A 27,041-nucleotide genomic window follows, 5' to 3' on the forward strand; every position below is an offset into this window, starting at 1 on the left:
GTTACAAACATTTAATTCATATAAAAAAGTCGCTTATATCCAGATTCAGAGATCCAGTCGAAGAATAGTATATTTGAGCAAGTTCTCCCAGCGTCATCTTGAATAACTTTCGAGTCTTATGAAGTACAAAATTTATTTTTTGCACACACAATTACATCTCGTCACACACACTAAAATCGAGTATATTTTTGTATATACATAGTTTATTTTTTTATTAGAACATGATATCCCATTACATGTGCATTTTATTCATGTTGCACCTATATACAAGCTAGGACCCTATGCCGATTCACTCGAATCAGTATTAAGTTGTACACGGGTTTTAATTTCAGTAAATAAAAAAAGGTAATTTAAATTCACATAGCTCCCCTAGCCCACTTCGAATTTTTCCAGGACCTCTTACCGATCGTCTCTAGGTCTTCAGCGCACTGTTTTCGAATGACTGAAGTCGAGATCGGTAGGTGCAATATGTACACTTGATCAAATGAAAACGGTCACAACGCGTTGTGGCAATGACGAATGCCATACCACGTATGTCATACCACGCACTACCGCGGTAATATTATCTTGTTATAACTAACAATATGATATATTTAAATGTGATTGGAATATTGTAATGGTACATATGAGGAGAATATATTGAAAATAAAAATCAGGATGAAATTCAAACATTTTGTATTTCAATGAATGTTTTAAATCAAAATTTTAGTTGAAAACAAAAAATTTAACAAGTTCTGCGTAAATAATTAGATTTGATTGGATAAAGCCACCGGGTTGGGTAAATAATTTTACTTGAGAAAAATAATGACAATAATTTTATATAAAACAATATCAACAATATATCGCTACGTGTTTACTTTTTCCAATCAGTGTACGCAGGATTACAATCTAGCATGTCTATCTTAACATTAGCTCAACATTTCATTCTTTCAGCAATATAAAAGTATTCAAACTGATCACAATATTATGGCAGTCCCATGGAACCCCATGCAACACTTAACCAACACAGTATAAGTCAATAACATATGACATTTCTACAGCCCTTCAGTGCCCAAAGCAAACAAAACACGTCACAAGATCTTTACACAATTACACTCTGAACTTCTGTAAACTCCGCCAAATATAACACCTCAATTTGATCGACATACATTCCTTTACATATTCGAGTGTTAGTACGCACAAGGACTAATATTCTAATGTATAAAGCAATGTAGTATTGCACCAAAACACGACATTCAATATTTGACGAAGGCGTCAATGTCACTTATTGTCCTTAACTCTCATATAAAAAACTTAGCTTGATTGAATCTTACTTAATGAGATGTGGTTTTTCCATTGTTGGTAAAAATGCAAAAACAATCACATATACAGACTAGTATCCGAAAACGCTATCGTAGTTAACAAAAATTTAATTTTATTGCTGGATAGGCCACGAACAAAAGGCAATCACACAAGCTCAATTTCATAACGGATTTCATAAATCCAAAAAAAAAAAATATTTATCTGTAGCAGTAATAAAGTATGTAGATCAGCACAACTATCTCAATATAATACGATTTTATCGACCGGGGACGGTCTCGGCGGCGAGCCGCCTCAACATAAACTCACAAAATACTCTACATCGATAAAAACTATTCAGTCGTTTTTATTTATTCATAAAAATATATCTTTAAAAGGCTCAAATAAAACTGTTACAGTTCTAAGTACCGTTCACAGTAGAATTGCGATCGGATCTATCACTGGTGGATATAACCATTGGCACAGTCTACATACGACTCCACAACCGTGCGACGGGTCGTGCGACTGGCGCGTCGCGCGTCGCGTGTCGATTACATTCACGATGGATCGCGTCGGTTCGCTGCACGATGGGTCGCAAGTCACTCGATATCACATTGGGACCTGTGCTCGATGGAATGTGACGGGCACAGCCGCGTCTCGCCGCAATCGCTTCAACTATTCGCCGAAAACTGCGCACACTCTCGGCTGACAGGGTGAATTTTGGATGATCAGACGCTCAGTGTTGACCACAAGCTCGGAGAACCGGGAATCATGTTTTTCATTGTCATTCATACGTGCCAACATGAGCCCCGACGGCCGCCCGATGTCGGGCGAGTCGGTGAGTTATCTTGCGACGGTAGATGCTCTACAGTTAAGATTCGCTCTAACAACGTAGCGATGTTGACGCATTGCTATATAAAACCCTAGCTTCACTATCCTGCTGCGTCTACACAGATAAATCATTCTATATTGTATGGAAAGTCAGGGTGTGGAAGTACCATTCCATGCTTAGGCACAAGTCAGAAGTTTAAAGGCACGTGAGCTTAATTCCGGACACAGTTTTGTGTTTCAAGAAGTACTGTAGTAAATATTTTTTTTTTTATATCTGCCATCAACATATAACACATCACTTGTGGTTATCAATGAATATTTCGTCTTCATCTCCCCAGATACTACATGTATGTTGTCAGTGTGTTCAGTGAAGCTAGGGCGTCGCGGGAGCAGCTGGCGGCTGGCGCCTAGCGGTCAAATGGCTAACAGCTAGCAGCCAGCACCAAGTGGCCAGCGGCTAGCAGCCAGCAGCAGGTGGCTATCGGCCAGCGGCTAGAAAAAGCCAGCGGCTAGAGGCCAGCAGCTAGCGGCCAGCGGCAGATGGCTTCCGGCTAGTGCACGGGCAGCGGCTTGTCCTGCAGGCGGCGGCGCAGCAGCTGCGACTCGGTGGGCGGCGACAAGCCCAGCGGTGCACAGTAGTCGCCGCTCACTGCCATACTCTGCAGGGCCACACCTGTATAGACGATTTTTTATTAAAATTACGTACAAGTAATTGAAATGGTAATACTGAGTCAAAATTCAAAAATAAGCAATCTATTACTAGCAATAATTACATTCATGCACTCAATTCTTCGGTTCGTTTAGTACCATCTATTAAAAAAAATTATTACATTCACCTATTTTAAAACTATCAATAGATGGTAAATACAATAATCGGCTATACAAATAAGACAAATGCTTAAGTTAGGGGCAAGAGCTAAAAACACAAGTTAGAGAAATATTAGGCACTATATCTAGGACCTTAATAACAGCATGATCACCCACCTGCCCGCTCCATCTCCTCGATGAGGCGGTCGGGCTGGCACGACTTGGTGCAGCGCAGCGGCGGCCGCTCCATGTACGAGTAGTTCATCGAGAAGTGCTGCTGGATCACCCGGTTCACCGCCATCGCCGACTCCGCGAAGTTCGACAGGTTGCGCGCCGACATGTTCCTGTGGGTGGGCGTTTGTTGTTATTTATCCATATTTATATATATTGTTAGGAACGACTTTACTTTTTCTGGAAAATGTATCAATTTTATTGATAATTAAAAAAAAGATTTTCACAAAATGAAATAATAAGCGCGAATGCACACTGTCTTCTGTTTTTGGGAAAGCATTTTGTTCGTAGCGTTCTAGTTATTTAGGTAAAGCTGAGTGCACATTAAACATTAAATTATAAATTTTGACGATTCAAAATACTTGAATGAATCAATGTTCCGAGTTTAAATTTGCACTTCATATTGACTATCAACAGCTAACTGACAGTGCAATCGTGTCGGTACCACTCCGCGACTTCACACCACTGCACACTGTGTGGGCGTGTAAAGGCTTGTGCACACTCACCGCTTGATGTTGAGCGGCGTCTGCAGCGGGCGGGCGGGCGCGGTGCGCGCGGCGCGCAGCCAGCCGTGCTGCAGCACGCGCTCGGCGCTCAGCCGGTGCGACGCCTCGCGCACCAGCAGCTGCCGGATCAGATCCTTCGCCTCGTGCGATATGCCCGCCCACTCCTCGTCCGGGAATGTGTATCTGCCCTCCTGATCGATAAAACATTACAAGTTATTATGTATTCAACTATATATTTTTTGAAAAACTAACATAGCATTGAATCTTCAAAAAAATAATGCAAACGTCGATATATAACACACCTGTATGGAAGTGAAGAGCAGGTCCTGGCAGGCGCGGCAGTTCTCGCCGCGCTCCCAGCCGCAGTCGGCGCCGCAGTTGGCGCGGAAGGGCGGGTAGCCGCACAGCAGGATGTAGGCGATGACGCCGAGCGACCACAGGTCGCAGCGCTTGTCGTAGTGCGTCGCCGCCGAGCCCGCGAACAGCGACACCACCTCCGGCGCCATGAACTCCGCGCTGCCGACCTGTGTGATCAACCAACCATTATATTATACTTATATGTAGCACATAAATAACTCGTAATAAAGATCTGATTCTTAATAGTGCGGACCGACGAAGAAAATATAACACAAAATATTTAATAGCAAGAAACTATTGACAACTTATAGGAGTGGAATAAAGCTAAACTTATGAGTAATGGTTTCGTTTACTTAAAGAACTTTACAGTAGTAAACTCAAAGTTTATTCAAGCATAATTTGCTCATCTGTTCTTTATACATATAAAGTAGAAAACACATAAATCATTATGGTTAATAGATGATGCTAGTTGATTTTTGTGCCTTAGCATAAAATTTATACAAAAGATAAAAAAAAAACCTCACACATTTAGGTATTGACAACAACTCTGTAAATTATTCATGAATCAATCTATTGTTAAATGACTGCTATCTCGCACAATTTGACCTCATTTGATACTTCAACCTTGGTGCTTACTTATTCTTTATACAAACATTCTAGCTTTCGATGTTTTATCAACATTCTAAAATGTTTACAAAGATAATAGCTCAACATTGAACAAAAACTTTCAGCTTCTAACGGTATCGAATACAGTTTTTACATACCAAACTAACTGTAACAATTACTTAAAAAATTTGTATAGATATTTTAACAGTATTCGTTATAATTATGATACACTATATCATCAAATAAACAAGTTAATTTATTTCTATATCTGTACCAAAATTATTCACTTATCTTTGCAATTATCAGCTACCAAATATGAAGTAATTTATTGAAGTTAACAAGTCGAGAATAACTCAGAATATAACACACAGAGCTAACACTTTTCAGAGGTTAACAAGATATGTCGTGAGGTTAAAAACACGCATTGATATTTTAGTTTCTAATGTGATAAAAATGTGTGAAATCAATTTTTATTTTTTGTTTGTTTTGCATTGCTATAATATATTTAGAATTAGAGATCAGATTGTTAGAATGGTCAGGTCAAGTAACCAAAAGCATAAGTTATTAAATCCCTTTTAATGTTTTAAAATAAAAAATTTATTAAGAAAAAAATTGTATTTAACGTGAAGTGGTGCAGTGGTTTGTTCCTAATATATACTACTATTATAAAGTTGAAGAGTTTGTTTGTTTGAACGCGCTAATCTCAGGAACAGTAGGTCCGTTTTGAAAAATTCTTTCAGTTTTAGATAGCCCATTTATTGAGTAAAGCTTTAGGCTTTATATGTACCACGGGCGAAGCGGAGGCGGACCCGTAGTGTGTGATAAACATCCATCGTTTTGTACACATCAGGAACAAATAAAGAGATATTGTAAAAAATGCATTATTTTTTTTCTCTTAGTAAAAACCCACCGGTGTCATCAATTGAGGCGTGGCCAACGGGCTGGCGAGGCTCGACGTGAAGCTGATACCGCTGCCCAGATCGAAGTCGCATATCTTGACCGGGCAGAGCCGGTCGCGATACACGCACAGTATGTTCTCGGGCTTCAGATCTCTGTGGGCCACGCCCTTGCCGTGGAGGAAGTGCAGCGCGTTCGCTATCTCGCGCACTATCTCCGCCGCTTGCGGCTCCGAGAAGTATTGGTGCTCCTGTATACGCGATAGGAGCTGGCCACCGTTGATCTGTGGGAAAACGATAAATTCGTAGAATTTGTGAATGAATTAAATGGAGACATAGTATTTGGAATTAAGGGAAAGGCCAGAGTAAAAACGGTCACCAGCTATCTATTTATGGATCTCTATGAAATTGTACGTATTTTCTAGATGCAATCTGTGAATAGTATGCTTATACAGTAGTGTAATGGAGCTGGTTTCATATATTGGGCACATTAATTTTGTCAAAAATTCAATAAACACATGTATGTAATTGAACGTAATTAAAATGATGTGCATTAATGAATAAAGTCAACGCAAAAACAATATTTAAATATCAAGAATAAATAAATAGTAATAATGTGTTTATGTGGATTTAATTATCGTTGTTCTGTCTTAAATTCGAAAATGACTCATTTGATTTGAATATCTTTTGTTATGATCGCTATCTGTACAATTAAAACAGTTTGAGTGTCTGTGTAATGTGTATACTGATGAAGTAACTGCTTTTTGTTAAGCTTATAAAAGATAATAAAAAAAAATTTTATACAATTTTTGTCTTTCTTGCGGCTAGGCCGATTTTGACGGCTTTTTCACTATCGCATAGCTGACGTAATAAGGTGTAACTAAACCTACTACTATTCCAGGCAGACGAAGTCGCGGGAACAGCTAGTTATTCTGTAAGCCCCGGCGTGAAAGAGTAACAAACATCCTACTAATCCTACTCCTACTTATAATGTTATAAATGCGAAAGTTTGTAACGATGTGTGTGTGTTTGTTGCTCTTTCAAGCAAAAACTACTGAACCGATTCCAATGAAATTTCGTACGTAGACAGCTGGACAACTGGAATAACATATAGGCAACTTTTTATCCCGATATTTCTACGGGATACGGACTTACGCGGGTGGAACCGCGGGGCGCAGCTAGTTCATCTATATTTACAAAATGTCGTGTTTATAATATTCATAGGATTAAATGTTCTATATTGGCGTTATATATATTTGCTGATTCGTAGAAGTAGAGAATATGGAAATGTAATAGCCTTGAAATAGATATGTTTAAATTTCAATTCATTGTTGATCGTATACAGTTATCGGTAATATTATGCTACCCACCTTGATCGAATGACCTTTAAGATATCTTAGCTGTTATTACAGTATTCTTTTAACAATTTTCTTAGACAGAAGTTAGGCTTCTTTATAAATTTAAATGAAATTGCGGCTTTTATCCACGTCATATAAATTAAATATAGCTGGCGCGTAACGATATCTGGTATAAACTGATAAATATTTACATTAAAAATAATATATAAGTATAAAATAATAATAATATATAAATCATGAGATGATCGCCTAACCCCTACTTGCGCAAACGTTGACCTCCCTATCCAAACATTGATAAACTCATCAATTTAATCACAGCTGCTTCGTAGCTACTTCCTTATCGTAAAAATATTTACAAACATTTTCATCACAACTTCAACGTTATTTTTAGCCGATAATGATTTTCAAGCGGCTGGATTGCGCTTGTAGTTTTGTAGAATGCATCAATTAAATGCTTGAAAAATTGTGTTTAATTATGAAACTTTTTTTAAATTAGTTTATTAATTACAGTTTTTTATTTTTATTAACTACAGTTATCCATCCTATAATAATATATCCTTTTCATTTTAAACCTTTTTATTGTAAGTGCAGATTTCGAGAAATTTGCAGCAGCAGCGTATGAAGAATCGCAACATTGTAACATGACTCGGCAAATATTGAAGCATTGGTTACCAGAAGCCTTAGAAGTCAAATCTGATGCATTCAATTTTAATGAGATTGCCTCGCGTTGCAAACACTTAGCATACCCTATGTTAGCATACCCGCTATAAACATGATAGGAATTCAACATTTGCTTCCTATTTCAGTTACCCAACCGATTCTACCTTTGGTAAATAGTGAATAATTGAATATTTGTATTTTATCGCCGTGCCTGTAGCTTCATAACAAATTAAGCTTATCGTCAGTTACTATGGTGATGAAAAAAAATCATTTATAATTGAAACAAAAAAAAAAATCATTATTTTTATACCGCAAAAAAGACTATCAATCTTCCATTTACTAACATAAATAAGTTCATAACTTATTTATAATGTTGTTGAGAAACGACGATATCATAAAATCCTCATAATCCTTTATTATATACCTTGAAATCAAGGTAGACGTCGGCTATTCTTGTTCATAACTCCTTTTAATTAAAAATGTTTTCAATTCTTAAAATTTAAATAAAATTCTAGAATATTGTACACTTTTACCACCGTCACTGACGACATCAACCAAAGACCGACGACTCAAATCAGTATATCTATATCGACAAATATCATTGTCATCGTTTCAATTACAATACAATCTACTTTCCAACAAACAATACACACACAAATATTATTGTTTTCTTTTTCAGATAAAGAAAAATCGTCATTCGATTACCTGCATTATGTATGATAGATTGTTGTTCATATTTTTTATCTCTTTACAATAAATAACTGTCGTAAAAATTCGTCCTGTTACTAAGCTAAGCAAACAAAAGACAGAAATCGCAAAAAAAAAAACTCACTACGCTGAATAAAAAAATTATCATTTCGAGCATCGAAACCCACCTTTTCAAAGACAAGATAGAACTTGTCGGTGTCTTCAAAGAATTCAATGAGCTGGATTATATTCGGATGGCCCTGACAGTAATGGAAGGTCTCCACCTCGCGGAAGACCCGGGCGCGGGCGTGCCCCGGCACTTTGTCGATGATCTTGACGGCGAACTCCTGGCCCGTGTAGATGTTAACGCAAGTCTGCACAGAGGCGTACGCGCCCTCGCCCAGCACCTCGCCCGTTAACTTGTACAAGTCTGCGAAGTAATATTAATATGTACATTATTACAAACGCGTAAGTTACATCGAATACTAAGTGTTTTTTCGATCGATATCCAACTTATATACAGCAAACAATGTAGCAAATAATAATGTTATAAAATTTAAAATTTGATTAGTTCGCTAATTTGTTTTTATCCGTAAAAAATATTTGAGTTTTGTTGTGTATCCTTTTCACACCCTTAGTCCGTTGAGCATAGGAAACGTAGAATACGAATCAAATTGTCCACTTAAAACAAGCCGATTTTAATATGGTTCAAAGTCTCAAACATTATGTAAGTATACAGGCATGAAAGGGCAGTCTTCATTTAAGCACTGTAATAAATAAGGGGAATTAAACGGCTTCAACAAAGGGTAGCCATTAGATAGTTAGGGTGGAATATAAAACGCTACTATAGCAATCTGAATTCTGCGTACTTTATTGGACTTTTGTTCGATTAATATGCAAATTTAGTTCGCCGACGTTTTCGCTTCGTCAGTGTTAATGCGATACTTGTGGATTAGTGCCAATTGTTCATATAATTCAATTAAGTTGGCCTTCTATCCGAATATTGTGTTAATATAAATTATTAATTATATATTATATATATTAACACAATATTCAGTTTTCATTTTTTTTCATTCATTCATTTTTCATTCATTCAATATTCTAACAGTTATTACTGTTAGAAAACCATCGATGTCAACTTAGTTTATGGTGAAAATAATGTGTATAAATTTTTTTCTAGAGCAATAAAACGTAGAAACAAATGTAATATATAATTTAGAACCGGTATCATCATATAACAAAACACATTCCATTATATGACGATAATATAAATTCTGTACACATCCGCGGGTAAGAGTATTATTTGACCTTGTACATATGAAAACATTTCAATTAAGGCGGCAAAGCTTTAAAACAAAGATTTTATTGCCATTGTTATCACATTGCAGCGACCGTGACCCTTCTAAATGAACTTCTTTAGTACAATGTGACTGTTTTTTTGAGTAAACGTAGATACTTAATCAGAATTTCAAATAAATTTGCAAAAATTACGAACCGTAAAAGAGATCGCGTCATAAGTTTATTCTTTTAAAAAATCCATTGTTACCAATTAAACTCCTGGCTTACTTTTGAAGGTGTCCGACGCGTTAGCAAAAACAAACTTATTTATAAATTTAATAAAAATACATACAAACAACAAATAAAGCATCGACGTTTATAAGGGAAGCAGATTAACAAAAACTGTGACAAGAGGGAACATCTTAATCCACAATATTAATTGTTTTAAATGACAATAAGTTTAAAATCTGTTAATACTTTATTTAAGCAAACCTTATTTTCCGTTTGCGTACAGTCCATTTTTAGCCATGATTAAATATTTACATGGTAAGTTACGAGCATGACTCGACATTTATTAAAGGTATCATTTGTTTATCCTAGAGTTTACAGTATTAATTGTAATAAATAATTAATTAACGTGAATTCGAGCATATTATTCATTGTGATTTTCCGAAAAACATTACGCATGTGGAAATATACGGTAAAATTTTTAAGTAATCAATAAATAATATATATCCAATACATCGGTACGTATGTAATTAAATATACTTTTCGAGTTCATAATTTATAATATCCTTGTCTTACCATCTTGCAAAATCTACCTATATGATAATTACCATTTCCTCACTACATATCAGGAAACAATGTTCAGATAAAACTGTAGCCGCATTTACTAACCCTACACGCAATATACAAAAGTATTATCAATTCATTGGCTAAAGAATAAACAAAACTATTAGTTCCTGTCAAGTCATACTGGTTTTCAGAAAAATATTAAACAATAAATTATAGACATTAGAAACTGCTTCTGTTGCTGAAATGAATTTACCCAGATTTAACTGACTGTACTGAAAAAAAGTACTACGCAAGTCTTGCAACTAACGTGACGTTGACGTCGACATTTCAGACATATGTCAGGAACACGATGCGACCACTACTTCTAGTGTTATTTCTTTCGTTAGTGTTCGTTAATGACTACATAACAGTTACACTTCAAACATACCTTGGAAACACGATGTGACCACAGAGCTGCCGGAGCGCTTCTTCCTGCGGCGTTTCCTGCGCGCCTCCTCTTTGCGGCGCTGCAGCTCCTCGCTGTCGGGGATCGGCACCGGCGCTGACGCCTCCGGGCCCCTTGTCACCTCCTCCGTTTCGCGCTCGCTACCTGACTGACTGCTGCCGCGACCCACACCTGGAGTAAGGGAAACATGTTATTAGATGACTTTTGGATTATTAATGAACTTAATTCGAGGTTAGTCAATATTGGACTGTTTTGTTGGTTTCCTTTTGCATAAGACATTACGTTTCTTATTTAAATAAAAATAAAATAAAATAAAAATAAAAATAAATCTTTTAATAAGCGCAAGCAATAGAAACCCGTTAATGAAAACAATGGCCACATGAACAATGAGTATACAAATAAAGAAGCAAGACAAAATTTAAAACTAGTAACTTTTTTGCGTAATCCAGGTTCTATTCGTGTAAACCAAAATAAATTATTTGCGCTTTGAAATTAAATCAAGGGAACACGTCACCGATGCTTGAGTTCCTAAACAAACAACTTCGAACACGGATAACAAACTGTGGAAATTGTATATGGCATAAGCCATTCCGTAAGGTTAAATCGATTACAGGAAAGATAAATCTCTTGCTTATTTTTGGTAAATCGAAACTAGCCAGTAAAATCAATAGGACATAAATAGAAGACCTTATACCTTATTGAAACTTTTAACGAGGTCAATAAAAATTTATAGCAGCCGTACAAACATTTATGTAAAAATAAAGCGTGAACGCAGATATAGACATTGAACGTATTGATTGAAAAACACTATAATATATTTATAGTATTTTAGTGGAAACTAGCATATGATTGGTTTTGTACTCATGCGACTAGGTCGCTACAACAACAATGGAAAAAAATATTATTTTGTTGTATCACGAACAAACTTAATTAAGAACACGTCCTTTTACCGCAAATAGATTGTTATGCTATTATCTGCTTTTCTTGGTAAACGTGCTAGCTAGGCAATCACGCGACTGCGAAGTTATAATCCAATTGGAATAGTTATGGAATAAACGATTAACGGCGGAGCAGCAAGCAGATATTTTCACGTGCCCCTTACGCAGACTCTACGCGTTTATATACCGATTTAGCATACAAGTAACTGAACTCTATACTTTTTAGTCTTAACCAACTCACTGTTACAGGCGACGTCGTCAGCTGTGTTAAACATATAATCTTGACTCACAATCACCTATTTCGCATGTACTGTGTACACATTTACCTTCAAATTATCAAAATCTGTTCGATAACCGATTTAACATAATTGCATACCCAACTAGGTGTCCAATTTTTACAATTATAATAATATTAATATTATGAGTGCCTTCGCTCAAATATTTGAAACTTTACGAATCTTTACATAAACTTCCCTTAATGCTAGAGAAACGACTCCTAATTAAGCATTTATAATAAAATAAAACGAATACAACATGTCAACAATTATAAAACGACTCTCATTGAATACGCACACTTTCAATGCTGTGTACTTAAGCGATAATTTCCACGATGGAACATGATTCTATCATTGCAGTTAATTATGCGCGGCAATAAGCAAACCTGTTACCATATCAAATCGCACAATCCACACAGTTCGCGGCCATTTTATCATCGGTATACATGTTTAGATAGGGTTACGTGTATCGAAAACAATAAGTGCCGATAGCTCTCACCGCTTTCTGCGCTGGGCCATTGTTTTTGTGGTTTCACCGTGTTCGAGTTGGAATATTAAATGCCTGTATTTATTTCCAAACAATTCTCTTCATATTGTAACGAGTATCTGCTCTGTTGTGTGCAACTTTCATTTTAAAAACTTGAATAGCAATACCACGCAACACACTATATTTTGAACGTATTATCCAGTGTTTAAAAATATGTATTTTATGTAGTCTAAGACAAAAAATTACCTGTTCATCCAGTTTAATTTCTATTATTAACGCTGACTATCTTGACCTAAGCCATTACATGATGGGATAATTTTCTCTCTTTTATTATTACACAAAGCTTCTAGCGACATCTGTTAAAACAGATGTTTACAATTTTCAGCCTGATTTCATCATTCCCTCGAACAATTACAATAACAGCTATTTGTATCAACGAGTAGCGGCCGTCACAAATGATAATATTCTGATACGTGACTGCAGCTGAGTTGGCAAACAAAGCCGGTTCAACGACCCATAGCCGCGCCCACCGCTGCGTATGCGCCGAGCGCCTACCTACGTTACGCGTTCACTCTACTGCAGGGCCATACACATAGATTCTAGTTTCAAACAAACACATACTTTCATAGCTTCGTCTCAATGTTAGACATGTACCCTTTATGTAATGAACAGCATCATTAAGTTCTCTATTTTAAAGTAATACTGAGCATTTCCAATCAAATGATATGAGTGTATTTCTTTACTAATCTAATAAAAGAAACAGTATCAGAATAATAACGAGTGCTATTATAGTAATAGTACGTAATATGCGACTTACGGACTTCTAACATTTTTAACTATAAAAGTATTGAATTACTAACGTTTATATCATCCGCATAAGTATAAAATATACTTGTACAAGAAACGATATGCATCACCTACTGGTTGTCTTTGTTTCAAAAGAAGATAGGGGCTTGAATAACAATGAACGCATATGCTTTATTTCGTGTGGTAGGTACTACATGTAACAAAAGATATAAACTTATAATGATTCAAAAGCAATGCAGACTATCAATACTACTGCTTTGTAGAATACTACAATATTATTCATATATTAACAATTATAAAACAGTTTTCATGAATGTTGTATCAGTTAAATAGTAAAGGGCATGATTACAGTGAAACAGTACTTAACCGTACAGTAATTTATATAATTTAATTAAATACGATTATAGAGAAATTAAAACTTTTTTAAAATTGATAATAAAAATTAAACATTATTTATTACTGGTTCATTTTAACACAGCATAAGTCTTGTTTCAGATCATTAAGGCCGTTGCGTGACTTTAAATAATTTAGTTACATTTACCATTAATTTATGCGATAAGCGAAGAATTATGCCAATATTGTATCGATAGTATTTATGCCTCGTGTTGTATTTACAAACAATGCTGTTTGACTCGCTTCGACTTAAGGACACATTCTTGTACCGTCGGCGGTACCATTATGGTACAAACAAATTAAATACATTTTGTTTCATGATGTAACGCTATAAGACGACAGATATTTATGTCATTTTAGTCTCGCCTACAACGCAGATTATAATTTAAACCATTCATGCTGATGATATTTTATACCGATATTTTAGAGAAGCAAAATTTGTACATTAAGTCTCGAACTTCAGGCATCCACTATTACTTATATGTAACCTGAATTTCAAAATTATTGTCCTAATATCCGCAGCTAATACAAAGTTTCGTGCTTTAGTTAGCATATGTTATCATAACAGACTCGAAATTTAATCGCTAATTACAGCTGACCTCGCTGCGGGCCTCCCTGGCCATTTACAACAGATGACGCAACCGTCATACAACTATAGGCTCTAGACGAATAAAAAACAGACGAAATTTGCATAAATCCATTGGTCGCAGTAATTCATACAAAACAGGATATATATAATAGCAAACGCGCAATAAAATCGCGATTGTCACAATCGGGCCCAAGGCACGCCCACTTACAGTCACCCATTTCAATGTGCTTCCTGTTTACAAGTCTATCCACCTAGTTAATATACCAATAGGTCTATTTGTGGACTGCATTAATTAACCGACTATTGTTCTAATACGTTTCAATTTTACTTTCTGTAGGCTGTATAAGTAATTAATCCATTGAAATGACTACCGGATATTTAAGTACAAACTCATCTACGAGATTTACTCCTTCCGTTTCTTATCTAAAACTATAATACGTTTTTACTTTCAATAGTAACTATAATGTTGATTCTTGCAGTCTATTTCGTGTACATATTTTCATGTGCTTAGTGAACTATTTACTATTGTATAATTAATATTAGCTTCCGTCCTATTCTTAGTCATGATGCAACCGTAATATCAATATCACACACTTCTTGGTAGAATCAGGAAATACGTATTAGATGCGTCAAGCTAGAACAAAATCTAAAAACGTCATTTGTCTGCGTGATACAGAAACCCAGTTCTTATCTCGTTAAGAATACCACCCACGTTTCACCTTGGGAATATTTAACGATTTTACTCGCGAAATCTTCGGTCAACGTATTGACGTAGAATCGGGTGGTGAATAGTAATGAAAAAGTGTTGTTCATAAAAAAAAACATACATTTTAAATATATAAGTAATATAACAGGTAGGTTCATTAAATGTTTTGTAGTAATCACAATGTCCAAAATTATGCTTATATACACAATAATTTAAACAAATGTTTACTTCATTGAGATTTTATAGAGTAAAAATTGGCACAATATATTTAATATCCAATATTTGTAATATGTGATATAAAAGATAAAGTGCCTAATCACCTGAAGACTTATCTCCCCGAACGAGGCCAATATTCAAGTTATTTGTGTCAAAAGCATGAGATAGTTTGCCCAAAATTGTTCTTAAACATTTATAAAGATATAAAAAAAATTAAACTATTTTATATACACGGTTAAAAAATAACTATTAAATTGTATATTATATATACACCATGTGTTGCTTGTGTGTCTATGTATGCTTTCATTGGATGCTAAATGCAATGGAGTATGTATTAGGTAGAAATTGTAATATTGTAAATAATTATTATGCTATAGTGATAATACGATCAATATATCATATTTCCGACAATCATTAATCTCGCGGACCAACCCCGTAATCAAGATATTGAAGTAATTTATAAGAGACACATAAAATATAAGTCTAATGGGAAGAGAATGATTACTTTCACGTCAAATGCCAAGAACATTGCAGAGGTCAAGTGTTGTATCCTGAATTATGCGACTACAATATATAAAATAATATTATCTACAAATAATAACTTACAGTTCAAAAATAATTCTTTAAGAAAATTTGATCGGTTATAGTTTTCGTTTCGATTTTTATTCGTACATTAGTCTAGTCAATAGTGAAATAGCTTAAGCCATGTCTAAACACGTCTAGATTAATGCCTCACATAGTGCCGCGCGATAGTTAAGCTTGCCACGTGGCGTTTGATTACGTAAAAACTACACCAATTACAGAACACGTCTGCCTAAATGAAACAATTGAATCTGTGGTACCTACACTGAGTATTAAAAAACTGTGTGAATTGTTATTTAAATAGCAAAGGATACTTTGAAATTATTAATCAACGTTGTCATGAGCACATCCTACAACTGCGAAATTAAATTATTTTTCCAAGGTCCGATTTTTTAATCCTTGGTTAACTTCTATTGGTCAAATATTATATCATATTAAAAATCATTCGTTTTTGCATTATACAGGTGACATTTGTATATTGTTGTGGAAACTCTCACTCGGTTGAAAACGGTTCTCTGTATACAGAATACCTAATATAGGTACTTTAACAACTAAAATAATTTTTATAAAATATCAATGTCCTTACAACGTAGCCAAGGTACTTCGCCCTGGCATCGATGTACTGATTTCTACTTTCTAATCTCACTTTAATGCATTGAACTGTAGCTATTGCAATGAATCAACTTAACATTTTTCTTTAGTTTAAAATTTCATTGATACAATAAAAACAAATTTAAGTGTTTTCATAGAATCTGTTCACCGACTTTCTCAAGACTTTTCCAATCCTATCCTACTATACTACTAATATTACAAATGCGAAAGTTTGTAAGGATGTGTGTGCGTTTGTTGCTCTTTCACGCAAAAACTACTGAACCGATTGCAATGAAATTAGGTACGTAGACAGCTGGACAACTGGAATAACATATGAGCACCTTTTTATCTCGATATTCCTACGGGATACGGACTTATGCGGGTGAAACCGCAGGGCGCAGCTAGTAGATATAAAGAATGAAACAATGACAATGACATAGACGGCAATTTATGTTCGATCCAGCTTGAGTGCTCATTACCAATGCTTTGGCCTTTTATTATGTAATACCACCACAAGAATATATTTAGTTGACAGTCGACACTAATATTTGCGTTTACGCAGATCAAATTGTACAAGAGTAACTCTGTGGCAGTTAACGACAAACATTGTCAAACATTTTGCCAACTAGGTCTGGCACCAAATAACAAACAGATGTTAAAGTTTAACGTCCTTTTCATTTTTGGGTCATCCTTAAATTATTTTTAACCGACTTCAAAAAAAGGAGGAGGTTTTCAATTCGACTGCTTTTTTGGATTTGTTTCCTAAGGCTCGCGCGGACGAATTTAACGATTCTACATAGTTCTGACAGTTTTAAGGCGGTCTAGTTTTCAAGAGAATAATGATTACTCCCCTTATCCTTAGTAGCGGTATCTGTTAAAAATGTTCTCTACGATTACATGAAACTACTGCATACTTATAATTTAATAAAGAAAAGCTTAGTAGGTACATATTAACCCATATTGCCTATATTTAGATATACGCAATAACGTTAAAGCAACTGCTTACAGTTGGTATGCAAATACTACTTCGTACGAGAATCGATTTACAAAGGGGCAGAACAAGCGAGGGGGTGGGCTTATTACGATAGCCAGCTGTAGATTTCGTAACGGTCAAGGTTGCTCATTAATCTAATTATATTGTTTCATTTACAGTTTGTTTTATATGTACGTTTGCATATAATCAAAGCTAAGAATTATAATATAACGGCTTAAATTAATCGATTGCTGATCCTGACCCCCCAGTAAAGGCATATATTACAAAAATATAAAAAAACTAATGAATTCTTGCAAAAATTTTCTATTTTACAAGACCACGTTTAAAGATACCAAATTATCATCTACATTCGCGTACATTATCAACGGCTAGCTAAACGGCTCAGTTGTGTTCATACGTTTTGCTTTGAATTGTAAATAGGTGCTTTTATATCTAACAACAGTCTGTTCGTACGTGCCACGTATGTACTTATATCGATGTTTACACAAGCTTAGTGCGCAGTTTGGTGTTAGGTGACCTTGACAATGAACGGGGCGTCGCGCTCCAGCGGCCATGTTTGAATGAAATGGTGAGAAATAATGAAACTGCATTAAATTAACTGACTCGTATTTAATTAAAAAACAACGTTCCACTGCTAGAAAACACGATAAAACTACGTTTTTATTGAAATCAGATACGATACGATATCGTTAAACTTTAAATTTTTGAACTCAATTAGAAACAGTTCCGCAGTTATAAAAACCTCTACGAGTGCAACATAATAACTTTTAATGACAAATGATAATTGTAATTTGAGTATTGTGGTAAACTCATTGAGCATTTAGCAATATTTACATATTGTATTTGCAAACACATGCACAGACGTTTCAAAATATCATATCGTTACGAAATCGGTCAACGGCCGCGCATACGTGAACTTTGTTATTTTAAACCGTAGAAAATTCTGCTATGTTTAAGTTTTATAAACGTAGATATCCGTTCATGGAACGTATATATGATACATATATGGTCAATCATTATATACTTCAATTATTAAGGATTTGCAGTAGGTTTCTTACATCAACAAAGTAATAAAAATCTGGCGTATCGAATATAAAAAATATCTAAATGTATTGAAATGATCTTAACTAGCTTAACAGAAAAATTAGAAAGATGGATTATAATCATGTGATACAAACAACTTTACTATTACATAAAACTTTACTTAGTATTCATACTCCGGCACGCTTTATGAATCATGATTTTAAAGTACCCAAGTACTTAGTAGGTACTATCCATAAATGGCCACGAAAGCTTATTCCAAGGATTTCTAAATAGAACTGCAATAAGTTTTGCGTCACTGCAACAACGTATAATGCAATTTTCAGTGGCTGTGGTCAGGTATACAACCTTCAACTTAAACTGAATATGATGTGAATTATTAAATAATTATAAGATTTTGAACTTGTCTAACAATTTTTAATATTATCCATCCAATCAACCCCACGAACAAGATACTTAATACAGGTAGGTATTTAATATTCACATTTTATGCGATGAGTTTAGATAAAGATAGATATTACAACAAGAACTTGCTATCTACCTATTTTTAAACCAAACCCCCAAAAAACAACAGTCTCCAAAAGTCATTTCAAATAGTAGATACAATAAATACAATTCCATGAACAAAATGTGTTTATAAATAGGCAATTTAAAAGCACCAATCTAAAAGATGACGCCAGCTACTACGCGTTAGTCAAAGATCGGAAACCGGTCGAAAATATGCTAAGTAAGAGATTGTATAAGTTTATTATTAACTTTTCTTACATAAATTATTTTTTCTTATTAGAATTAAGTTATGAAAATTCACCCGAGAAGATACAGGGGGTAGTACGATATTATACCTATTTGATGGAAATAAGCGTATAAAGCCCTGGTGCGGAAACAAAATAAACAATCTAGCATATAGAAATAATAATTCAATAAACTTACCGCTATCTACACTTTCTTCTGAGATCTTTTTCACCATTTTGATATTAATATTTTCCTGAATATACAACGATAACAAAATTATCGAGTAGGTGGTACTACTCTTGAAAAGCCGCTTTCAAACTTGTGCGGCCACCTTCTCGACGAGAAATCGGAACGGCGCTTTGTTGAAGATAATGGAAAAATAAACGCCGAAACTAAAAAGTTGATAAGCACCACGGTCGAGAAGGATTTACGAAAAACGTGCCGGAAGGTATAAACAAACACTGTTAGAAGGCGGAATGAAAAATTACTGGTATCGTTAGCGCTCCATCCTACACACGCCCGCCCGTTCGATGTTCTGAAATCCAACTGAAGAATTGCCGGTTCGGTTCGACATCGGCTGATCGCGGCGTACATCGCGTTACCCCTTGCCCCACGCTCTTTCCCCCGCGAATGCGTTGTTGTGGTTCTAGAGCCGCGCATGCGTACTCGCTCACACCGCTGACGTGTTTACATTTTTTGTCGTTAATTTTTTCGTTGTTATGCCATAAAGATATATGGCGCAGATTTCCATGCCACTTAGAACTAATATTATTATATTTATATACTTTAAGACCACAGAGGATACTCAATATATTATATGTCAATTTATAGGAACACAAAAAACATTACACGTTATTCATGTAACATGTATAGACAATAATATTATTATTTTCAGCCATTCACGTTGCATTGCATCATCTTTGCTGGATAAATTAATCTTTATTACACGTAAGCGTTACAAATTTATATATTTGAAGATTATAGAGAATCGTAAGATATATTGACGGCAAACTTGTATCTTATCTATAAATGGGTAGATAAAATCTTATGTGCCTGCCTAGGTACGTAGTGACATAAACAAGTTTGTTTACATTATTTTAATACTAAGTACCAAGTTCTAAAAATTCTTACATTTGGTAGATACATTATAAATTGTGCAAAATATCTTGTTCCAAACACCAGTACACATATTTTTCTTTGAAATTAAGCCAGGATAAAAATATCTACAAACTTCTAACTTTTGACCTTATTCGTTCACCTGTGTTTTTCTATGCTTGTAAGTTTATATGTAGGTTGACTTCTTTAGCCCCGATTTTGACCCACTCATTTCAAACTTTGTACACTTACCAAAAATCCTGAGTCCTGACTAGGTTCGCTTGGATTAAATATTTTCCATATTTACATTCAGTATACTTACGTTAGGAGATAATTAAGACCAATTAAGTAATTCTACCATAAAGCGCATTTTTTATTTAACAATATTTCTTTCTATCAGCTGGAATTCTATCAACTTCCATTTTCGTTTCAAGAGTAAAACGTTTCAGTTACTATTAAATAGTAAACATTTAATATTTTTATTGTTATATTTTGTAGTTAAATTTATAAGTCATTAATCATTGTGTAATCTATTGTTACTTCATCCATCTGTTTCATTTTCTTCTCATTTTGTGACCTTCATATCTGGGCATTTGTTGACAAACAATGTTCGGCAGCAGTAAATACGACGCAGTACGCACGTGGTGCGCGCAAACCGGTTTGACCGGCAACCGGCGCCGCCATATTTGTTGTCACGCCACTCTTCCATCTCGCTCTTTCATTGAACTGTGTTCGAATTCAAGCTCTTTGATCCACATAGGCTCGATCTCACATCTCGCTCACACTTTACTATTTAGTGCTCGTTTCGCCTTTTGCCTCTTGGGCCTACGTGACCAGATGAAACCCTTTTATAAATGGATAGGAGGGTACCTACTTCTCAATTGATAAAATGCGAATCGATGCTGACAAATGCGTTTTCACTCTTATTCACCGACCTACCAAAATGTTCTAAGTGATATTTATTATGAACTTTTGCGTAAACAACTACTAATCTTGCAAATTTTGATCAAATTCAAGTGCTTTGTTTCATCATTGATTCTCTTCAATCTGACTGAGAATATTGATATTTGCATGGTAGATATATAATAAGATAACAGTAATCTTAACCTTAATTGGAACCTAATTCGATAAAATGGCGTTAAAAAAATATATATTACTAGCTGCGCCCCGCGGTTTCACCCGCGTAAGTCCGTATTCTGTAAGAATATCGGGATAAAAAGTTGTCTATATGCTATTCCAGTTGTCCAGCTATCTACGAACCAAATTTCATTGCAGTCGGTTCAGTAGTTTTTGTGTGAAAGAGCAACCAACACACACACATCCTTACAAACTTACATTTATAATCGTGCGGCGCGGGTGATTTTTGTCGGTGTTATTTTAAACTTGTAATATCTTTTAAGGTGTTCATTGAAATTAAATGACGTCAAAGACAATATTGTTCACAATTAAATACTCTTAATCAATAACATATTTATTTGGATAAAGATTAATATTATTACGTTGTTACAACTCTTACAAATAATGCATTAAATTCGACCATATTTGATTACCCTAAAAATGGTTCTAATAAGGTAACCTTAAAAGATAGCCATATACTGTCGCGGACTTTTTTATAGATCATTTTAAGAGGAATAATTCTTTCATACATATATTTTTCGTATCTTGAACCAATTTCGCAGCGCACGCAATAGAAGCCCTGAAGAATGAATAATTTTTCCCGTTTTGTCCACACTTTTCGTTATTTTTTCGCCCCTAATAGTTGCAGCGTGATGTTATATAGCCTATAGCCTTCCTCGATAAACGTACTATTCAACACAAAAAGAATTATTCAAATCGGACCAGTAGTTTCGGAGATTAGCGCGTTCAAACAAACAAACAAACAATCAAACAATCAAACAAACAAACTCTTCAGCTTTATAATATTAGTATAGATAACAGTTGGCATTGGTCTTCGTTGCTGATCCCTGTACCTAATACCGTAGTTCCCTAATCACTCATAAACAAAAATAACATACAAGTACTAGGTAAGTACTCTATCTAGAGAAATTTAATTAAAACATATATATTTTTAACCACTTAATACACATAACAATTACTCATTACTTACATTTTTTATCGTCATCTGTATTGTAGTATCTATGTTGATGTAGATTTTCATACGCATACTCATTTCAATTCCGAAAAAAATGTAATATGGGACGACAGAATTAGTTCGTATTTAAAAGTGTTCCTCTACTGACGTGTGCTATTAACGGGACACTGAAATTAAAATGTAAATGTCTTGGAGGAATACTGAGTATGCGCTGGAACAATTATTATTCATAATATGTTTTACTTTTAATGTGTCTTCAACATAAAATCACAATGTATGCGAAATAAAAAGCTACGTTGAATAGCTTGACTCATCACATACACGCATGTATTATTTTCCCCTATATTATAAAAATAAAATAATAATCTGAGAGTTGTTTGCTTTGCTTAGAATTGTATTTTGTCTTGATAATATGTCTGAGTTATCAGTGTTTACAAGTCGTAATCATGCTATGATTAATTTGATACACCTCTCAAATCGCCACATCAACTGTTTTCGGTAGGTATTGTAACATATTTGCTAATCATATAATCTAAACTATACCTAATGTACAATTTTTGAACAGCATTCTGATAAAAGGGTAAATACAAAATATTCTTAGCTTTTTATTTTACTTCGGTATATAAGAACAAATCACAGGATTATTTCATTCCAAATATTGTTTTGCGTAAATAAGTTTAATTGATTAATTACAAGTTACCATACCAAAACACTTACGAAAGAGTTTCATTAACTAATTTGTGTATGTTGCAACATTTATGAGAAAGCTTATAGAATTAACAATCCTTTTCGTTTTTTCGTTTTGGACGAAGTGGCACGAGGGGTGAAATTTACAAGGTGGTTTGCTTTTCTATGTGTTCTGATTTTAGACGTTTCGGGGTGATAATGTTTATTATTGATAAATAATTAATATCCAAACAAAAGAAAAAAGATTGACAGTTTTTGTAGTATAATGATGATTTATCTCACCATTTAATATTTCTTCCAATAAAATTTGAGGCGATAATTGATAAATTGCTTTTCTGTGCGACTTATAGGTTTTTGTTGTATTGTTGATCAAAGTTCTTGCTCATTTCTATGATTTATCATTGAAATTCTTCTCTCAATTGTCATATGTAATTACTTTTGTAAAGGAAATGTAATCTACGAATTATAAAGCTGAAGAGTTTTTTTAATGTTGGTTTGTTATGAAAAATGTAATGATGTATTGGTTCGATTACTAAACTATTTCACCGATGGATATGTGCGTAATCCTTTAGTGCTATCTATAGTCTAAAGATCGAAGACAAAAGTCGAAGTTGGGGCATACAGCTAGTATGCATGTGATTATGCGATAGTATATAATAGAACAAATGTTACGAGAAACATTTAAAATTCAATAGAGTTCTACACGTCATGACGAATTCATATTATTATTTTTAGGCGTCAGGTGCGTACTGTATACGTGACTAGTGACTGCTCTATAAGGCAGACCCTTTTCGAGAATGAACAAAAAATGTTAGTACGGGATTACCTCGATGCAATTTTCGACTCCTGTAACATTTACATAAGTTAAGCAAAATTGAATTTTAAGTCGAAGGTGTACAGTTTATATTTCTTTGCTACACACTGTTTTGGTACAGTCGGCAACCGTTATGCAATAATTTAATTCATACGAAGGGAAGAGTGAATTTATTACGCAATGTGTGCAATGAAGGATTTATTTTATACGATGAGTGCATTATGTTTGTGTGTGTGGTTAAGTTTGTGCAATCCTGCGCTTCCATTAATATGCACTTTAACGGGTTTCATCTTATGAATACAAAAAATATAAAATAAAAAATAAATTATTGTGTATATATATGTAGCTTAAAAGGAATCATCATTTTTGGTTTTGCCATGACGATAACTGCAGGCCCACAAAACAAAAAATTGGAATTCGCTAACCTTTATCAATGATTTTGTTTTTATTGTACTCAATCAAATATTTATACAAGTAGGTATAACAAATTAGACTGGCAGCCGTCGTATATTTGTATGAATTAATAATAAATAGGTACTATAATAAGCTATAAATAAACACTAATAAAATTGCTCGATTGCGAACACATAAAGGAGCCGTGTATAAGCATAAAATTATTTTTAACAGAGTTTTTATGTCAAGCTCGATCAGCAATTACAAATTAAACAATTATGAATAAAACTTATTAATTCATTTACATGTAGAATAATGAGAAAGTTCTTTAACTTCAAAAGGTCATTATTTGTTTTGCTGACCCTGTTTTTAACATAAACGCGAAGATTGAGAGGGACGTGAACGTTAGATAGAGAAAAAAGTGCACACGCAAAAACGGATGTTCGAATCCGAATAAAATTTGACACAAAGATAGATTTTTAATGTGTCTTTGAACCTTTTGAATTTATGTTTTTTTTTTAACATCTACCATGCGAATAAACCTGCACAAGAGTAGCTAGCGAAATATTACGATTTATCTGTCTGTTTGCTATGGTCGCGAATACATATTATAATATCCTACTTCCTACTATAATATTATTAATGCGAAAGTTTGTAAGGATGTGTGTGTGTTTGTTGCTCTTTCACGCAAAAACTATTGAACCGATTGCAGTGAAATTTGTTAGGTAGACAGCTGGACAAATGGAATAACATATAGGCAACTTTTTATCCCGATATCCCTACGGGATACGGACTTACGCGGCTGAAACCGCGGGGCGCGATAGTAATTCATATGTATAACCATATCACAGACTGACCTTATTGCAAGTCAGACAATTGCCACTAAAAAGCAAAATGTACAATTATGGGGCACCAATCACATGCTTTTTGTGATTTGTTTGAACTCTAGTTCTAAATGCATTAAGAATAGAAACCAACGGTGCATATCTCGTTACCACACACACATCTATTTTTAGCACAGCTTATGAATAATAAAAAGCAAAAAGAGACATGTGTAGGTAATGAAGTGGAATAATATGGAATTCATTGCAATTATGACGAGGTGTTTCATTTGTGTTTTGATGAACAGTAAATGCCTACTTTGTATTCGGAGAAATTATTGATTCTGATCAGTGATGTAAATTAAATTTAGTAAATTAGTGACGTAAAAAAAAGATTGCTAAATATTTTTTTAATAACTTACATTATACCTTTTGGTGAGTAAAGCTTTTCGAGATTGGATATCGCACTCTTACCTGTAGATCGAAGTACGTAGATGAAATTAGGTAAAACGTAATGGAGTAGGTTTATATGGAACGCTGGGGTCCCCGCTCCCGTTTTGCCCGACGTACATATAGCCTATAGCCTTCCTCAATAAATGGGCTGTCTAAAGCTGAAAGAATATTTCAAATCGAACTAGTAGTTCTTGAGATTAGTGCGTTCAAACAAACTCTTCAGCTTTACAATATCAGTATCTCCTTCTTCTAAAATAGAGATTATGAGTTTATCTGAATTAAATAAATGATTAAATTGTACAGATTAACTTCCCGTAAATGAGGAAGTATTCTTGCGAACTTCAAGTATCTCTACAGTATAAAATACATAAACAGCTGGCAGAGAGTTATCACAAAACATTAATGCAAATAATTGTGGAATGCAAATCTAATTGTTCAGTTGGTGTTAACATTTCGTTATGCCATTGTGATCAAGGTCAGATAACGATTGACCAGTGACACACCTCTGTGCAGTCTGTTTATATTTATGTTTGTAAATGCCTACTGATTTTAACGTACAGCCAAAGATATAATACTATAGCACACCGTTTTATACAGATCGGTGGTCGGTGGGGGGCTTACATTGTAGTATATAGGAATTGTAATGATTTATTGATAACGATATTAATATTTCCTTAAAAATTCGACGTAGATAAAGATAAAATAACGATAGGTACCTATAGCCATCTTCGATTGTATGCTAATCAGTTAGTTTTTATAAATCCGATATTGATTACGTAATAATAAATAGTCACATAAAACGTTCTGTAGCTTGAACGTGTTCTTTTCACATTCAAGGTTAACGAAGAACATATTTGCATTGCTGATTTGAACTTTTTGCGGGAACCCACTAATGTTTAAAACATATGAGCCGCGATACCAGTGCCGACAACCTCACTGGCAAACATCTAAATAATTTTAGTGTTAGGGCACTCTTCCATTGGGATTTGCGAGTAACGACCATTCGTTGTATAGACGTATAAAATAAAATAGCATAATTTGTTTTTGAGTCAAACATGCTTCGACACGCATTGAGCTAGCTTGCATCGGGTACGTAAAATAGTATTATGCTACTTTGTTTCATTCGGGGGGAACGCGAAGCCCTTTTCCTTTTCCAGTCCAGCCCTACATTCCCATCCTAAATCCTTCATTGGTCGCCTTTGTTTGTATTGAAGGCAACTCGAAAGGAAGTGTTTTTATATTGGAAACTTTGTAGGTTCAAGAGTTTTTATTAAATAAAAATACTTCAATTAGAGCACACTTATTTTACCTATAAGTCATTAAACAAAACGCCTTCAAACTAGGATAATACTCCATTTAAAGTAAGAAGTAGATATAAAATACTCCCATTTATTAAAAATCTGTGTATACCAACCCTAAAGCTATGTTATCGATAAATTTTCTAACACGATAAATGGAAAACAGTCAAAGCTGCCGTTAGATATCATGCATGGAAAATAGCGATAAACATAGATAATGTTTTGTTTTTATTATCTTCGAAAACAAAAACTTTGTGACGACCATAAATAATGAAAACGAAAACAGTAACCGGAGGCCTGTA

At 34.5% G+C, this 27,041-nt stretch overlaps 1 protein-coding gene across 1 annotated transcript; it reads right to left on the reverse strand.

The window, feature by feature from the left end:
• Nucleotides 1-916: 916 nt before the first annotated feature.
• LOC119831461 (MAP kinase-interacting serine/threonine-protein kinase 1-like) lies at nucleotides 917-19,650 on the reverse strand. Its single transcript, XM_038354808.1, has 8 exons — nucleotides 19,285-19,650; nucleotides 10,718-10,906; nucleotides 8,406-8,647; nucleotides 5,527-5,796; nucleotides 3,956-4,177; nucleotides 3,654-3,844; nucleotides 3,094-3,260; nucleotides 917-2,782 (listed from the first exon to the last, which is right to left on the reverse strand). The coding sequence occupies exons 1-8, from the start codon at nucleotides 19,319-19,321 to the stop codon at nucleotides 2,661-2,663; spliced, it is 1,440 nt and encodes a 479-aa protein (XP_038210736.1). The 5' UTR covers nucleotides 19,322-19,650; the 3' UTR covers nucleotides 917-2,660.
• Between the last annotated feature and the right edge of the window lie 7,391 nt (nucleotides 19,651-27,041).

Source organism: Zerene cesonia, chromosome 13, assembly GCF_012273895.1.
Source record: "Zerene cesonia ecotype Mississippi chromosome 13, Zerene_cesonia_1.1, whole genome shotgun sequence".
In the NCBI taxonomy this organism is placed as follows: domain Eukaryota; kingdom Metazoa; phylum Arthropoda; class Insecta; order Lepidoptera; family Pieridae; genus Zerene; species Zerene cesonia.